The sequence below is a fragment of the Neofelis nebulosa genome, chromosome 3 (assembly GCF_028018385.1).
Source record: "Neofelis nebulosa isolate mNeoNeb1 chromosome 3, mNeoNeb1.pri, whole genome shotgun sequence".
NCBI classification, from domain to species: domain Eukaryota; kingdom Metazoa; phylum Chordata; class Mammalia; order Carnivora; family Felidae; genus Neofelis; species Neofelis nebulosa.
The window spans coordinates 111,875,753-111,893,934 of record NC_080784.1 but is presented as its reverse complement, the minus strand read 5'-3'; the positions used below and the strand labels follow the sequence as shown (position 1 = coordinate 111,893,934).

The 18,182-nt window shown below is 39.4% G+C and overlaps 1 protein-coding gene across 14 annotated transcripts in view; it reads left to right on the top strand.

Annotated features, from left to right (window-relative positions):
• ANK2 (ankyrin 2) overlaps positions 1 to 18,182 on the top strand; it is a 679,068-nt gene that overhangs the window by 389,548 nt on the left and 271,338 nt on the right. Inside the window, exon 1 of one of the 14 annotated variants that reach the window (XM_058721558.1) lies at positions 13,983 to 14,570. The exons of 10 other annotated variants lie outside the window; for them this stretch is intronic. In XM_058721558.1, coding sequence (XP_058577541.1) covers positions 14,442 to 14,570 — 129 coding nt within the window. In that variant the 5' untranslated portion in view covers positions 13,983 to 14,441. Of the gene's footprint in view, positions 1 to 13,982; positions 14,571 to 18,182 lie in introns of those variants that run through there. 3 more of the 14 variants (XM_058721565.1, XM_058721590.1, XM_058721595.1) reach the window with 3 other exon arrangements.

Genomic DNA, 18,182 nt, shown 5'->3' with positions numbered 1-18,182 from the left:
CAATATAACCCTGAACAGGCTTGCTGGCATCCCTGGCACTATTTTCAAATGTAGTCAGGCCTTATCTCTAGGGAAAGTCTGGTCCTTCACTCCTCAAGGTGAGTAGTCTGCAAATCTCAAGGAAAGTAGGTTAGTTCTGCTGCAGGCCAAGGGATTTAGGTGAGTAAGCAAGGAGTACATAAACTGGAAGCAAGTTAACCCCTCAGACCAGTTGGAGTGCTGTTACAGAATCTTGGGACTCCTCCTGGCAGTGTCTAATTAAAGATAATGAAGAGCAGACATAGGAAGTAGCTGGACTTCAAACACTCAATGGTTGTGGTGTTCATAGAAAATGGCCCCAGGCGGTAGGTAATAATCCAAACAGATTGAGAAGGTCTAATGGGCATGATGTTCACATGTCCCAGCAGGCAGGTTATACTGTGGACACAGAAATTCAGGAGAGGAGATTTGGAGATTCAGTAGAATGATGGGCAGTTGGTAATAAGCACATCTTGCCCGTTGGTAGCACTTCTAAAGTCCTATCCATTTTACCAATCTAGGATGGGATTAAATTTTGTCATCAAAGCATAAGCCCAGTTATCTAAACTGAGATGCAAAAGTGAATCGATCCTACATTTTGGTGAATTAGAAAGGGATTCCTTAATCCCTTTTTGTTTCAAGACAGGACTAGCAGAATTTGGAAGTGAATATCACATGGCTCTGTCATGACGGTGAGAAAATTGAAGAGACTCTAAACCAGGCAAAACCTTATCAATGGTTTTGGAAGCAGCAGGGACAGCAGCTAGGTATATGAAGAGAGGATTGAAAATAAGAATTTTTTTTTTAATTTATTGCTTTTTAAGTTGATGTATTTATTTTGTGTGAGAGAGAGACAGAGAGCATGCACAAGCAGGGGAAGGGCAGAGTGGGGGTGTGTTGGAGGGGAGAAAATCCCAAGCAGGCTCCGTGTTGTCAGCACAATCCAACCCGGGGCTCCATACCACAACCTGTGAGATCATGACCTGAGCCGAGATCAAGAGTCGGATGCTTAACCCATGGAGCCACCCAGGTGCCCCAATAAGAAACAGTTTTAAGTGGTACAACAGGAAGGTAGGATTTTAGGAAGATTAGATATGTGAATAAAATTAATCCGAAATTGATCCAAGATCTTTAGAGACTATTTCAGGACTCATTCATTTTGAGACTTACTATTAAGACTTGCAAACACACATCAAATAATTTTCCAATTGGGTTTGAAGGTTCATTTGTAAAACAATTTTTGTAAAGATAATAGTGTTCTAGGACCTGACATGCTTCAGAAACTGTACATCCAAATTAAGAGTTGAATGAATATTCTAGAGTGATTCTGCCATCTTGTTGAGAAATTGTCTTGCTCTAAAGAAAAAGCCTGATTAAATTCTACTCAGAAATGTAGAAGAATACAACTGACTTAATGCATATTAGTGTACAGTTTGAGACTGCATCCACAAATGATTTTTTAAATTAATTATAAATATATTAATCTTACCTAGAATGAGGTTAAGACAAATACCAGATACGGATTTGACAACTGAGAACTTACAAACATCTTGCTTGTGCTCAAATTTTACTTGCTTTGTTTCAATTTCTATTTTTTAAAAAATTTTTTTTTTAACGTTTATTTGTTTTTTGAGACAGAGAGAGACAGAGCATGAACGGGGGAGGGACAGAGAGAGAGGGAGACACAGAATCGGAAGCAGGCTCCAGGCTCTGAGCCGTCAGCCCAGAGCCCGACGCGGGGCTTGAACTCACGGACTGCGAGATCGTGACCTGAGCTGAAGTCGGAGCCTTAACCGACTGAGCCACCCAGGCGCCCCCAATTTCTATTTTTATTAAAAAAAGAAAACCCTAAAACAAACAAACAAACAAACAAACAAACAAACAAACAAACAAAAAAACCCTGGGGGTGCCTAGGTGGCTCAGTCGGTTGAGCCTCTGACTTCGGCTCAGGTCATGATCTCACGGTTAGGGAGTTCGAGCCCCGCATCCGACTCTGTGCTGACGGCTCAGAGCCTGGAGCCTGCTTCGGATTCTGTGTCTACTTCTGTTTCTGCCCCTCTCCCGCTCACACTCTGTGCCTCTCTCTCTCTCTCTCAAAAATAAATGAAAATTAAAAAAATTAAAAAGATGTGTACTTAAAAAAAACCCTGCACAATATTTGAATTTATAATCTGTATTAGATGCTTCTGGTTTAATCTATATTGTATGGCTTGGAGATATTTCCTGTCTCTTGTGTAAAACAGAAAAATACCCACTAAATAAAAAGAAAAAAAAATATATATCTATATATTGCAAGCATTAGAATAGTCCTCTAAATCTTATGGAACATTTAGATCCTCAAATACTGCTTTCTTGTAACTGCATTTAATATCTCTCATCCAGCAGAGGGCTATCAAACTCCATTAATTTCTATTTACACACACAACAACATAGAGTTTATTTCACTCTTCTGGTCTTTTTTTCCTGTTTTATGTATGTATGTATGTATGTATGTATGTCTGTATTTATTTTTTTTTTTAATTTTTTTTTTCAACGTTTTTTATTTATTTTTGGGACAGAGAGAGACAGAGCATGAATGGGGGAGGGGCAGAGAGAGAGGGAGACACAGAACCGGAAGCAGGCTCCAGGCTCCGAGCCATCAGCCCAGAGCCTGACGCGGGGCTCGAACTCACGGATCGTGAGATCGTGACCTGGCTGAAGTCGGACGCTTAACCGACTGCGCCACCCAGGCGCCCCTGTATTTATTTTTTAAGTAGTAAATTCCTTTCTCAAAGTGGAGATTTCCAGTATGTAAAGTAGGTATATATATACCCAGAGATGCTCTAATTGCAGAAGGGACCGGAGCTGCCACTGTGAAAACCCCCAACAAGGTGTGGAGGATAATGGAAACTCTCCGCTCTGATCTATCCAAAAAATACTCTTCCAAATTCAAAGTCAGCTCTTCTTGGGTGGAGTTGTAAATATTTTTTCCCTCTGTAAAAATCCAAATGCTGACACTGCAGGGAAAATATATAAGCAGGATGATGTCCAAGTTATGGAAGTTCCTCATGGTTGGATTGCCTTCAATTGCAATTGTAATTCCTACCGTGCGGTTGTACGTCTTGTTTGTTTTTGTTGTTATTTATTTATTTATTTTTTTTAAACGTTTATTCATTTTTGAGAGACAGAGAGAGACAGAGCATGAGTGGGGAAGGGGCAGAGAGAGAGGGAGACACAGAATCCGAAGCAGGCTCCAGGCTCTGAGCTGTCAGCACAGAGCTCGACGCGGGGCTCAAACTCACGAACCGCGAGATCATGACCTGAGCCGGAGTCGGTCGTTCAACTGACTGAGCCACCTAGGCACCCCTGTTTTTGTTTTGTTTCAGTAACGATGGAATACTATCTTCAGTATTTATTATGAGTACAGAAAGCATTTATTTTGACAAATTTTGTTCAAATATTTTAGGTGCCAATTTGATGGACTGGTTGACTGTGGCTTTCTATATTTATGGCAATGGGGCCCGTTCTGCTCTCTCCTAAAACTGAATTTTAGGGATTAATTACGAGAGTGAAAAAGCATTCCATCTCCTGACTATTTATTACTTTGCATTAGTAATAAATCCATTTGCGGAAGAAGCTATTACAAAACCTTCCATTTGGAACTATGCCTAGTTGGTAATCTAATGGTAATTGTTCTTTGTTTTGCTTTTCCATTCAAAACAGAGCTTTTACATGGTGTCCCTTTATTCTTATAGGGTACTGAAGGTATTCTTATAGGGTCCCTTTATTCTTATAGCCTGGTACTGAATTGGTACTGAATTCATTTAAGTAATATGACCATAAGGAGCTGTGTTATCATGGGGTTAATAAATACTTTCTCAGGCACATATTTTGTTTTCATCTGTTCAGGCTGCTATCACAAGACACTATTGACTGGGTGGCTTACAAACAGCAGAAATTTAATTTTCACAGTTCCAGAAGCTGGGAATCCAGGGGTGCCTGGGTGGCTCGGTCGGTTAAACGTCCGACTTCAGCTCAGGTCATGATCTCGCGGTCCGTGAGTTCGAGCCCCGCGTCGGGCTCTGTGCTGACAGCTCAGAGCCTGGAGCCTGTTTCGGATTCTGTGTCTCCCTCTCTCTGACCCTCCCCCGTTTATGCTCTGTCTCTGTCTGTCTCAAAAATAAATAAACGTTAAAAAAAAAATTTAGAAGCTGGGAATCCAAGATCAGGGTGCCAGCGTGGTCAGGGGAGATGAGGGCTCTTTTTCAGGTGGCAGACTTCTTAGATCCCAACATGGTGGAAAGGACACAGGGAGCTCTGTGGAGTCTCGTTTATAAAGGTGTAATCTCAGTCATGACCTAATCACCTCCTAAAGGCCCTCTCTACCAACATCAGCACACTTGGGGTTAGGATTTCAACATATGAATTTTGCGGGAGGTATAGAAACATTCAGACTATAGCCCGAGTTGCCTGATTTTTAAGACTCATTCCATGGTGTTACAAGCTTTATCATTAACACATAGTCTTAAGAAGTATGAACACACTTACAGAGTGATCAGCATTTTTTTAAGTTTATTTGTTTAATTTGAGAGAGAGAGGAAAAGAGAGAGTAGGGCAGGGGCAGAGAGAGAGAGAGAGAGAGAGAGAGAGAGAGAGAGAGAGAGAGAATCCCAAGCAGGCTCCACGCTATCAGTGCAGAGCCCAACACAGGGCGTGATCTCACCAAGTGTGAGATCATAACCTGAGCTGAGATCAAGAGTCAGACGCTTAACCGACAGAGCCACCCAGGTGCCCCAGAGTGATCAGCATTTTCTTCCCACACACTATTTTTGCGGGTGACCCTGTCTCATTTTCTGTCTATCCCCCTAGTTTCTGTCTCAAAAGCCTACTTTTCTTCCCTTTCATGCTTTTATATTTATGTTTTGTGTGTGTTTGTTTTTCTCAGAACAGTAACCATAGTAGTCACTACTTACTGAACACCTACTAGATGTTTGACACGTGCTATTTCTCTCGGTTCTGTCAGGTAGACATTACCTAAAAATCTATATAAAAGGAGATTGGAGCTTACAAAGGCTAGGTAACGTACCTGACGTTACAGAATCCAAGTTGGAATTCAAAACCCGCACTCAAGACCCTTCATCACACAAATAAAAAGCTCGATTTTATAACATATCAAATCTCTGTTATTCGATCAATTAATGAAAAAAGATGCTTAATTAGAATACAAATGATGAATACTGCTTTGGAATATCTGCCTTTAGCAACTAACAGGAAGTCACTGATGCCTCAGCTGTGTCTTCGTGTAATAATTTTGAATCTATAAAACATTAAATAAAAACCTTTAGTGAACAACATTTAGTTGGTTTATTTAATGTTTCATATTATGTAGTGTGCTCATAGGTAATAAAAAAGGCAGACTTTATTTTTTTACTTAAATTTTAGTTAGCTAACATACAGTGCAATATTGGTTTCAGGATTAGAATTCAGTGATTCATCACTTACATACAACATCCAGTGCTAGTCACAACAAGTGCCCTCCTTAGTACCCATCACCCATCTAGTCCATCTCCTGCCCACTTGCCTCCAGCCACCCCATAATTTGTTCTCTATCATTAAGAGTCTCTTGTGGTTTGTTTCCTCTCTTCTCCTCCGCTCCCCATATGCTCATCTGTTTTGTTTCTTAAATTCCACATATGACTCAAATCATGTGGTATTTGTCTTTCTCTGACTGACTTACTTCACTTAGCATACTACACTAGCTCCATCCATGTCCTTGCAAATGGCAAGATTTCATTCTTTTTGATGGCTGAGTAATACTCCATTGCATATGGACACCACATCTTCTTTATCCATTCATTGGTTGATGGATGTTTTGTTACTGCTGATAATGCTGTAAGCTACAAGCTTTTAAGTGGGCATTTGTGTTCATAGAAGGAATGGAGATATTTTGTTAAGTAAAAGGTAAGAGAGCCTCTATTCTATGTCTTTCAAGAAATGAGGGAAGAAAAGGTAATTTGCTTTCTGTGAAGACATTGAGAGCTAAATGTATCACAGGACTTGAAACAGTAAAAATTCCAGAGATGTTTTTACTTTACTAAGTTAATTGGGTTGAATATTGATGAAAGTTTTTTACTGAAGCCACGTTTGTTTCCACATAAAATTTTCAATATGTGAAATTATTCTACTATATTTTTCAGTTACATCTTATTTGATTTTGGTGACAGTTTTGAATTCTCAAATGTTGAAGGATGCAAAAATATTTTTTTATTAAGAAAAAAAATAGACCTTCTAAAGTCCTATTATAAATACATATAATCCTACAGTACATATTATTTCTACAATTCCTTCGATGCTTAAAATGTTCATTTACCTAACATTTATTATTATCTGTTCTTACTCAAATTAGCATAGCTTGGTGGACAGGGAGAGGTAAAAACGTGAAATAAACTTGAGCTCAGTGAGTTCAGATTACTTAACTCCCGACTAAATGCTTTATATGCTTTAATGCTTTTATATTTATGTAAATATAAATGATATATAAATGATATATAATTATATAAATGATATATAAATATAAATGATATTACTTCGGGGAAACTGTTGTCATTGTTGTCTGTTTGTTTTTTGTTTTGTTTGTTTTATTGTTTGTTTCTTTTAATAACTCATCCCTTTTGTGTCAGTGGTTTGTCCATAGTTCTATTATTTGAAGGTTTTAAGGGTCTGTTTCTCTGTCCTGTTGTTTCTGCTATATGCTTGATCATCTCTGATGGTTTGCTGATCGCTGTACTTGGAAAATTATTTATGCACATAATTCAAGGCCAAGGATGGAGGTCAATCCTTCACAGAAGATATATATTCACTTCAGGCTCTGTGGTTAAAAATGATTTGGAGATCACCCTAAGCCAAGTTCAAGGCTTGAGTTTTGTTGAAACCCCAGAAAGTAAAACCCAGTTTGTAAACCTGCTGGAGAACTGGTTATTTATTATTCTACCCTTAGACCAAGAGTATGGCTTTTTGAGGTTTCAGATGATTGTAGGGAGGTCCCATAGTGGACCCTCCATCTTGTATAGACACTGACCTTTGATTTCTGCCCTCTTGCTTATGATGTTTTCAGGATGAAAGTTTAAAATTTCTAGGGAAATACACTCAGGAAACAAAAGCAGTTTCTCTGTTTGTTTATCTCCCAGTGGTTCCATTTTCCTTCAGAAATTCCTTATTATCATGCCCGCTATTTGTGGCTTATACGAAGTTACTTATATTTTATCCAGCATTCCTAGCTTGCTTCAGTGGGAGGTTTGGTCTGAGGGACCTGGCTCCTATTAGCTGGGAACATACACTATATATAGGTAGATACTTCGTATTTCAGTGATTGATTTGATTCAGAAGTGATATAACCACCGTGTCACGAAAAAGGTTTGATTGTGCCTTACCTTTGAAAGTGTGGTTTCCAGAGAAAGTTTGATTTAATTTTATGCTTTGGTTTCCATATTTATGGACTATGACTTTGCATGAGTAGGTATAAAATGAAAAGTGCTGGTCATGCCTAAAGCAAGAAACATTAACTGCCTAGCAACAGATTTTATTTATAGGTCAATTGAACAAGGGTTGCAATAAAAAGAATAGCTTGTATCTGTTGGTGAAAAAATGAAAATGGTTCATGGAAACTCTTTCTATTTTAGTGTATATGTAGGGAAGGTGGGGAGATAGTTAACTAAATGTGGTGGCATCCAGAAGCAGTAATAATCCAGATGTTTATTATACGTTCATAAAAATTACTAACCACCCACAGATACAATAGTAGCACTTTGTGGCACTGCAGTTTTCTGGTACCAACAACACAGCCACAAGGGGATTGTTTTTTGTATGGCTGTGTTATTGAAACAACATATTTTACAAGTCTTTTATATTTATTGCTGTATCCATGCACAAAAACTCTACTGGGTATAGAATTGATTGTAGGAATTGCCAAAAGTGTTTATGTCCCTGTCTTAATGGTAAGGGCATTGGGTCGGAAAACTGGAGATCTTAAACATCTGTCACTGATTTGATGTTTGATCTTTAACAGATTTGGATATACTCTAAGATTGCATTCTGCCATCTTTCTGTTGTTAATTCTGAAGAATAATTAGATATTTTTGCTAATAATTTACCGGCCAGGAATGCTGAGTAAGAGAGCTATAATTCACGGTCCATAAAAAGTATAGGATTAATAGCTCAGTCATTTAAAGCCCACATTTACTCGCTTTTAAGCCTTATTGACTTATATGCAAATATAAATTATTTCACAAAATTTAAGATACACATGGCTTAAATTTGGAATCACGTGAAGAATAACAATTAAAAACAGTTTGTCTCAATCAAGAAAAATTAACCTTTGCCTTTTGCAAATAATCTAACTAAAACATTTATAATCAATGGGGCGACTGAGTGGCTCAGTCGGTTAAGCGTGGACTTCGGCTCACGGTTCATGGGCTCGAGCCCTGTCGTGTTGGGCTCTGTGCTGACAACTCAGAGCCTGGAGCCTGCTTCAGATTGTGTGTCTCTCTCTCTGCCCTCCCTCACTCACGCTCTGTTTGTGTCTCTCTCAAAAATGAATAAACTTAAAAAAAAATGTCCTATCAAACTGTCCCAATAGCACTTCAAATTGACACTATGCAAGTGTACAAGTTTCAAGCATTGATCCAACTTCTCTCTCCATTACCAATAAAGTTGTTTCTTTTAAGATACTAAAATACTAACATATAATTCCCAAGTAAAAATATAAATCCTAAAATAAAAATAAAAATTTCTTTATAGATAAAAGGCACACAAATCTGTCTTTGGAGATCTTCAGGACTAGCAGGTTTAAGTTTGCATTTTCACATCTTAACCACAATTTAGTGCTTTTTATTTGACCAAAATAAAAGGACCAAGAAATATGCGCAGAATTTTTATGGGGAGTTGTTACAAACCCAAATGGCAGGTTATATGTGTTTTAAACCACAACAGCAAATTGTCAGCAGGAGTTAGAATTTAACTCAATTTAAGTCAATCCCTAAAGGACTATGTGGCTTCCTGATCCAGGATTGGTTTTTTTTTTTTTTTTTTTCCCAGAGTAAAAGTCCATTTATGAGAAGAGAATAGTCCTGAGAAGATATTTGAAGATATGTAGAAATAATCTGAAACTTGAAACCAAGCATTTGAAAATTGTGAAGCAGCTTTCTACTCGAGATCTGAATATTGGTAGTTGTAGTCACTGTAGATTGAACACAGTGACTGAGATGTTGCCGGAGGTCTGCAAATAATTCACTTATAACAGCTGGATTTTTATGACTTTATCATTTTCACTGGTGGATCCCCAATGCTTCTTGACTGACTCAGATTAGGCCCTCAGTAACTGTAGTTGATAAAAAGATAGCATCAGAGATAGGTGCTGTGCAGTAATGGGATGACAGTGAGAAAGTTTTCAATTTAAACAAAGAATATTTAAAAGGCAAATATAAATTCCCAGGCTTTCAGTCTAAGATAACATATAGCAAACTAAGAGGAAGAAAGATTTTAGCCTTGTGAGGCTTTTCGAATTCCTGAATGAACTTATTTCTTTATTTCCCGTCAAAGTGAGCACAGAGAAAATAAATTTGATTAAGAAGCCTCAGTGAAGGGATTTTCTGTCAGAAGAGTTTTCACAATGAGCAAATCCCAGCCCCGTTTACACAGGCTGCCTCCAATTTACACAAGCTAGGCTAACGCACATTCATCTTTGTTCATCTGGGTTTGCACTTTGGGGATGAATGAATGGGGTTGGGGATGGAGGTTGGGTGGGCGGCACAGGGAGATAGGCTGTGTCTCTCTTTTCCTTGGGAACAATTTTTGATTTTCCTTTCCCTGTGCCTTTCCCTTCCCTCTGCTCACCGAGGATGTGGCTGCTGTGGGTCATCCCCTGACCAGCCTCAAAGTGGTTATAGAGCCACAGCCTATGGTGGTGACAAAATGCTAACTATTTGTGACCTACACTTTTGTGGCTTTATCTTCTTTATGTAAAGGGATCCCCAGAGGGAAGCTTTTCACTCCTTGTGTACTTACCATTGTTATTAGCTGGAAAGTTTCTGTGAAACATCAAAAATGTTAATGAGCTCAGTTAGGAGGCTGGAGGACAGGGGTCTTTAGGCTCCTGCTTCCTTGTCTTAAACTCTAGACACCACTTATTTTGACTTGGAACTGGGGTTCCTCAGGCAGAAGTAGAAGAACTATACCATTTCGATAGTCTCATTTCAATCAAATCATCTCCTTACAGAATCTGTTAGGAACGGGAAGTAGGATCTAGGATTATTAGCAAGCTCTGCTCTCTTAATTTAGTGTTATCAAATTGGCTTTTGGATTTGGCTCTGGGTAAAACAAAGTGGGGAGGCGGATGTATGAATGCTACAATTCGTTCAGTCTGCATTATCTTACACGGACCACTCGGGAGTCTCAGAACACATGTGAATCCTCAAATACAAACACCATTGCACTTAAGCAGAATGAACTCTTGGCTCCTAGCTCAAGTGAGCAGAACCTTTGTTTTTTTTTTTTTTTTTTTTTCCTTTGTGGTCTTTGTGGCCGTCTTTGTGGTGCATCTGCTTCTTTTCCCACTTACCACCCACACTCCATTTGTGGTAGAGTGACAATATATGCTGTTTAATTGCATTGCTCCTTCTCCTGGGTGAGACTGGGAGAGAGAAGGGGGATTAAGTTGCACATGGCTAGCTCAGTTGTTATTGAACGATGCCCTGACTGATGCCTGAGGTCTGCAGAGGATTTTCTTTGGATTCTGATCAATGGAGTGCTGGACACTGAGGACAGCAAATGGCCATTTTCTCTCCTGCCTTTAAAATGAAGTATGTCCTCTCTGAAGGGCAGTCTATCTAGGCTGGCTCTCAAGTTTAAATGTAAACGACAGTGTGTTCCTTACTTTGAAGGCAGACACAAGCTTATCCCATTGATGGGCAAGATGCTTTGTGGAAGGAAGCGGCTTTTGTTACAAGTTTAAAATTCAGCCAGTATTATATCTCTGCTGGAAGCTTGATGGGAAGACGCCTTTAATGTGGTGCGTGTATCCTTTAAATGGCTGGGAGCTCCTGGGACTGGAACCTGGTGCCCTGTCTGTGCAGAGGTCAACTGGTGAGTGTGCCCTGCTCTCTTTCCTCAGAAAGACTGGGACTGATTTTTTTCCCATTCAAGTAGAAATCATAGGAAAGTCTGAACAACACAAATATACAAGAAGGTATGGTTTAAAAAAAAATCTTTTTCTCAACAGCTTACTATTGAATAAGTCAGTTGTAGAGAGACAACATTATCACTGCGTAGGGATGCCTCATGTGCCTGGTGCTCCAAAAAGGGTTCTGTGTTGCCATCCGTCTCACCAGGAAGCAGTATGTTCTATGATTGGGGAAGATAAAAATAAAAGATTGCACGCTAAAAAAAAAAAAAAAAAAAAAAGGACTTGTGACCAGTTCATTTTATTTAAAAATATTCATCCCAGTCTGAGATTTCCTGTTTTTGTGATTTGAGTAGTAGAGCCTGCAGTGGGGCTTTTTGAGTGGGTTCCTTCTCCCGAGATAGGCTGATTTATGAGTGCTGAAACCTGGTCCCCCTGCCATTGTAAACTGTCCTGGGAAAACTATCTGGAACACGTTATTTGCCTTCTAGTGTCCTCAACTAGAAAAACACAGTGACTTTCTGTCTCTGCATCGCATCTAAAGACATTATGAGAATATGTAAGCAAAGTAGGGTAATTACTCTTTTTAAAGATTTGGCAATCATAGTGAAATATTTATGTTAAACTAACACCTGACAAACTAACATCTGATTCATTATCTTTTCTTCATGAAACAAAGTAATGAAACAGCTCTCAAGCCTTGTAGAAAGAGGGGACAGAGGGACACCTGACTGGCTTCGTCGGTAGAACATGCGACTCTTGATCTCAGGGTCGTGAGCTTGAGTTGGGCATAGAGTTTACTGAAAAAATAAATTATTAAAAAAAAAGAAAAAGGGGGAGAATCTTGAGGGCTAAGACTGTTAACCATGTCTAAGAATGTGTTGTTGTTGTTGTTATCAGATTGAAGTTTTAAAAGTGTATAATTTTCCTGGCATTAGAAAACAGCAGAATCCAATTGATACTGTCCAATGTACAAATAGGGCTATTGAGCTCATTAAAGGCTAATGAAATAAACATGGGTTTTTGGGTTTTTTTGCTTTGTTTTGTTTTTTGTTTTTATTTTTGTTTTTTTATAACAGTAACTCCTCACTTTCTTCTCTAGCTGTGCTTGTGATTTTCCACCTTCCTTTTGGGAAAGCTACAAAGGGATGAATATATTGTGAAACACTATGAACAGGTTCTAAAGGGACTAGGGAAGGGCATTGTCCCAGAGGAAGCCCAAAAAAGTCCTTCTCACTAACGGGAAAACCACTGTATGGCTGTGGCTCAGCCACATTTTTGTTGGGACACATGTTATTAAGTTAAAAGGACATCCATGATCCAAAAAAGAGTAGCTTGGTTGTAAACATTTTTTTTTTTTTTTAATTTATTTTTGGGACAGAGAGAGACAGAGCATGAACGGGGGAGGGGCAGAGAGAGAGAAGGAGACACAGAATCGGAAACAGGCTCCAGGCTCCGAGCCATCGGCCCAGAGCCTGACGCGGGGCTCGAACTCACGGACCGCGAGATCGTGACCTGAGCCGAAGTCGGACGCTTAACCGACTGCGCCACCCAGGCGCCCCTAAACATTTTTAAAAAAGTATTTAGAAGAAGAAAAAATGCCAGATGGTGTTAAGAACACCCTGTGCTCCAGTCTTACCGCTTTCCCTGAACCACCTTCATTCCTAATGACTGTTTTGACACCATCACCACTGATTATCTTGAAGTACCTCAGGGAAGAAAATGTTTCAATTTTGTTATATCAAGTGGCAGGCGATGATTCACCTGGTTAAGAACATATAGGAATCCTCCCCAAGTCCACATATTATCTTCCCAGGAGGCCTAAATTTCTATGTGTGTTTCCTTGTAAATATGTACAAGATTTTCCAGAGGACGGAGTTGATAAGCTGATTTTTTTTATTTTTTTATTTTTTTTAGGAGATTAATTCTCAGCTGTTTAAGTCAGGGAGGGTTATGCGTCCCGTACATAAGAAACTAATAGTGCTGGCTAGAAGTTCACTGACCTCTGAACCATGCATGCTGGCCCATACAGTGGCAATTATTTTCTCCTTTGACTGGCTTTTGGACGAGGTTAAGTGCTGGGTTCATCCTAATTACTGAGTTGTATCCTTTCATTCAATGAGTCTCCCTTTCGGGTATGTATACAGCAGTATCTAGGAATGTTAAACCCTCTTTACTTCATCACATGGCTTAATGTTTATTTGGTGTTTAACAGAAGCCTTTGGTAACTTAACAATGAGTACCTGTATGCCCCTTAGAATGATGGAGAGTGGTTTTAGGTGTTCCTACCCCCTCTCTCCCTTTTGCCTCTGCCTTCCTCCCCCTCTTTGGAGGGCCCACTTTTTTTCCCAGGGTAACGTGGCTGAGCCCAGATTATGCTGTGTGCTCACTGACAGCTCCTTTCGATTCCGGCTTAATGCAGCTCCCTAATGCAGCCTCACGTGGGGCTGTAAATGACACAGTGAGGACCGGGCTACTCCCAGCCCTTCCCGGACGCGCTCACCCGGGTATTGCCATAGCGGTGGCAAGTAACTCCAACTGTGCCCGTCTTCTCCCCAAACGGCGGCGTTGATTCTTTTCTGGAAAGGAACCTTGGAGAAGGGAAGGGCTGAGATTTAAAAGGCAGGAATTCATGTCATGTGCTACAGCAGAACTGCCGTAGCAACAGCAGCAGCAGCAGCAGCAGCACCCGCAGCGGCAGCGAGTCATTTAGTGAGACTGCACCATTTTCTTCTCACCCTGCATAGAGGTGTGGTTGGAAGCGGCAATAAACTACCCACCCCCTAGCAGTTCCACAGAGGTGGCCTCTTCCTGGCTCCAGTCGGAAGACACAGACTGTCTGGAGGAGTCCCCAAAGACTGTTCCAATTGGTGTTGTGTGTCTAAGGAAGGCTTTTTCAACTAGTAGGATGCTTGCCTGCACTTGCGGCCACCCAACTGCTGAAGAGCTCCAAGTCTAGTGCTCCGCCTTCCCCTGGGACCATTTCCCAGTGTGGGTGCACACCTATGCCCGCGTGTGTGCAGGTGTGTGCTGCTGGGGGGCTTGGCCTGGGACCTTGGTACGTTCTGGTGAATTATGGGTGCTGCAGAGGCTGGAGCAAGATTATGACCTAGCTCGGGGGCGGAGTGGATTATTTTGCGAGTGCTCTGGCCGCCAGCCATTGCCCTGGTGGGGAAAACCGTATCTCCATCTAGCTCTAAAATCACCTGGCTTGCTGGGGAGTGGAAACTGAGCCGCCGAAACTGCTTCTGCTGATTTTCTCCGCAAAATGGCTCACGCTGCTGCTTCTATTAAAAAAGTTCGAGAGGCCGAACTGGATGAAAAAGAAAAAAACCTTGAAAGAGAGAGGAAAAAACAACGGAAAATCCCCAGGGAACGTATGGAACGGAAAAGAAAGGTAACGAAGAGCATCCCTTTAACCCTTTGCCTCTGAGGCTACGTGTAGAAACCCTCCATCCTCAGAGCCGGCAACTTCATCTTCCCTTCCCTCCATCATTCCCCTGCACCATTCCCAAGCTCAGTTTGCAGCCTATAGCTCATGTCCAAATTTGCTGCATTGGGAAGAGATGCCTGAGCAGGGCAAATTTCCTTCGCTTTAACCAAGCCAAACTGCACTTCGTTTTTCTCCGGTTTTCTCAGTTATGTGTACTCAGTCTCGAGCCAGGTGCTTTATTCCTCCAAGTAACTCCCAACACTTGTCTTAGGAGAAGGAAAGGGCTGATTGATGGTTAGCAGGGTAGAGTATTTTTCTCTTCTTGTTCCTCATCTCTACTTACTAGACCTTCAGCACAGCGCCTTCTCACTGATGATATATGTTATGTAGATCGCTGGTAGGAATAAGCCTCAGGTTTTATTTACTCCTTTTTCTTTCCCCTTCCGGAGGTGCACACTGTCCTATGTGAAACTGCACTAAGAATATTGGTGCAGTGAGCTGTGTCCTTGCATCTTTAAAATTTTAATTCATTTATTTTCTGGTTTCCATCAGTAATCTTATGATTTTCTCTCCTAGCTGTAGCAATTAGATGAAAAGACCAAGGTTAAATAACCGGAAGAAACGCGGATTCCCTATACATTAAACTAGAGAATTGTCTCTTTCTGTCTTTCGAAACATTATTTTTTCTTTACAATAGAAATAATCTTATACCTGGGCGGAAGGGAAGTGTTCATTTAGTCAGTGGTCTGGTTCTATAAGGGAAGAAGATCTCAGTAAATGCCTTAATTCACAAAGTAGGTCACTGAATAATTTCAGAATGTGATAAACAGCATATTACATTAGCAAAGCATAAAAATAGTGGTTGGTACACAAGCTGTTGTCAAACATAACTCGGGGGTTGGGGATACACTGCAGATCAGATGCTCGATAATCCATATGTTCAATGCTTCCCCCACCCTTCTTCATTAATAGGTATGTTTACCTTTCCGTTTTGAGGATGCTATCTTTGCTAATTTTCGGAAAGACACGTGAGGACCCACATTGAATTAAGATCTTACTATGTAGGGATTCGTCCCATTTCAGTTTTACTACTTATTTCACCACTAGTTAGTGGAAGTAACTATTATTAGGCAACATAATTAAATAAAATTAGAAGCATATTCTCGTTTTTCCTTCTGGGAGAAAACTTTAGTATTGCTTGTCTGACCTTTAGAAGGCCTTGTTTCAAGGATGCCGTAATTCTTTTTTATAATACCTTGGCCATTTTTGTGGGAGCTGGCTTACTTCTTGACAGTTACCACGGTTCTGCTTCTAATCCTCTAAATGGAACATTATTACATAAAACAATTTCCTGTGATCGTATCTTTTTTATCTTATATTCTCCAAAACATAGTATATTGCTTCTTGGCCAGGACTGTTCAGCATCCAGTTGTGACCTAGTAACTTTGCTTAGCTAGCGTACCACGCATACACCTAGAACATTTCTTGGTCTCGCTGTGGCTTGTTTCTGTATCTAGTTCACTTTTCCCCTTTTCTATCCATTCTTGAAATGGAAAGACTACATCATTAAAATGGAAAGGTGCCAATACTTGTTGAGAATCTCCACTGTTTTGATGCTGCATTGCTTTAGCTTGAATCCAGCACCGTGGCAAGATCGATGGTTAATCATGCAGTCTTATGACAGCATTATCTGATCTTCACATCCAGATAATATCATTAAGCTAGAACCAAGGAAAATTGGGGGAATAATTGCATAGCTATTATTTGTTCTTGTTCTTTTTTTTTTTTAACATACCTTCTGGACCTCTTCCCTTTTATACTGCAGATGCTTGAGTATTTACACAGCACAACAAATGCTAGCTTAGAAGAGTGACTGACATTTTTAGGTGTTTTAGATTTATTTTCAACGCCCCCCCCCCATAACTACTTAAGCCAGTTCTAAAATTTGGTTTAAGATAAAAAAGTGTACCTCATTATTATTATTTAAGGTATGTAGAATAGTAGTTCATAAAGAAATGAAAAAAGGATACTTGCCTATTAGTGGTACTCTGGAACACCATCTCCGGAAAGTAACCTAAAACTTATTATACTTTATTTGCTGTTGCCTTTTTATAACCATAAAGAAATGCATCAGTAGTAGTGGTGATTAAATATATCACTTAAATATCCATTTGTAAAGTATCTTGCGAAAGAACTTGCTTATTTGCAAAATTCAGATGAGACCTGCCCCAATTCAGGTAATAGCCAGCTATGGAGCTCAAAAAAAATAAGCTGGTGTTGAAAAGATTTTTACTGAAGTAAAAATGATTGAGTATTAAATCAATTAGGCAGCTTCATATTTGGATCTCATTTTAAGATTTTTGTAAACTTGCTGTTGATTAAAAGAATCTTTGCATTATTGTTTTATACTCTGTAAAACATTTTAAGTAAGTTTTAATTATTGTAAACTTGAAACACATTGCATGCTTGGCTATAAGCCCTCTACTAAGTTGTCAGTGGTATGGTTTTTTAAAATGACTAACTTGTATAGTAGGGGATCTAGTTTCAACCTCAGTATAAGCAGAATTTATCTTGGAATAAAATGTTCAGTCTTCTTTGAGTCTGAATAGCTAATATTTAAATATAGCGTATACTAAATATATATAGTATATGTGTCATACTATGATAGAGCTAGAATAAAGCTTACCTTTAAGCAAAGGGACCAAGATTAAGATTAGTTGAAGCAAACAAACATTTTTTGCCCCAAATAGTACACTGATATTCTAGGTTTTTACAGGAATAAGAGGATATTCCTATACTAATTATTAGCTTATATGAGCTGAAGTCATTTCTTTGTAAGTCCACGTGTCATTTCTACACTAGAACCTGAGACATTAGACTTGAGAAGGATGCCAAAAGGAATGATTTCTCACAGACTTGTAAGATTTAGTTGTAGGAAGTGATTTTGAGTATAATATTCTCTCCACAATCACTTTTTTTTTAATTTGGAAAAACATAATTTCAGAGAATCTGTAAAAAACAAAACAAAACAATTCCATCCTTGGAAAAAGCATATACTTAAATAACCCTTCTTATTTAAATTTATGATTACCAGTTATTTTCAAATAGTAGATATGTTTTCCATTTCTCAGCATGGACAGACCATTCTCTAATCCATTATAGTGTCTACAACATTCGCTGGAATCGTATGTCATAAAAGGCAATCTGTAGGACTAGTGCTCAGCATTGTGATGTTTAAGAAGTTCTTCCTTTATTATTTTAGTTTATACTATTCAAAAAGCCAGAGTTCATGTTTTCTGTATAAATTATATGATAATAATATTTATTGAGTACCAATATGGCCCTGTATCTGGCACTTTATATACATTGTACTGTTTAATCAAGAGACAGGTCTACACATTAGGGATTATTCTCTCCATTTTGCAAATAAGGAAACTGAGACTCAGACTCATGGAAACTGCTGTATCATATGCAGCTATTATGTGGCAGAGTTGGGATTTGAATCCAGGCTCCAAAGTTCATTGGGAAAAAGAGGTGATGATTCCTTGGTCTTGTACATACACTGAATGTAGGGAA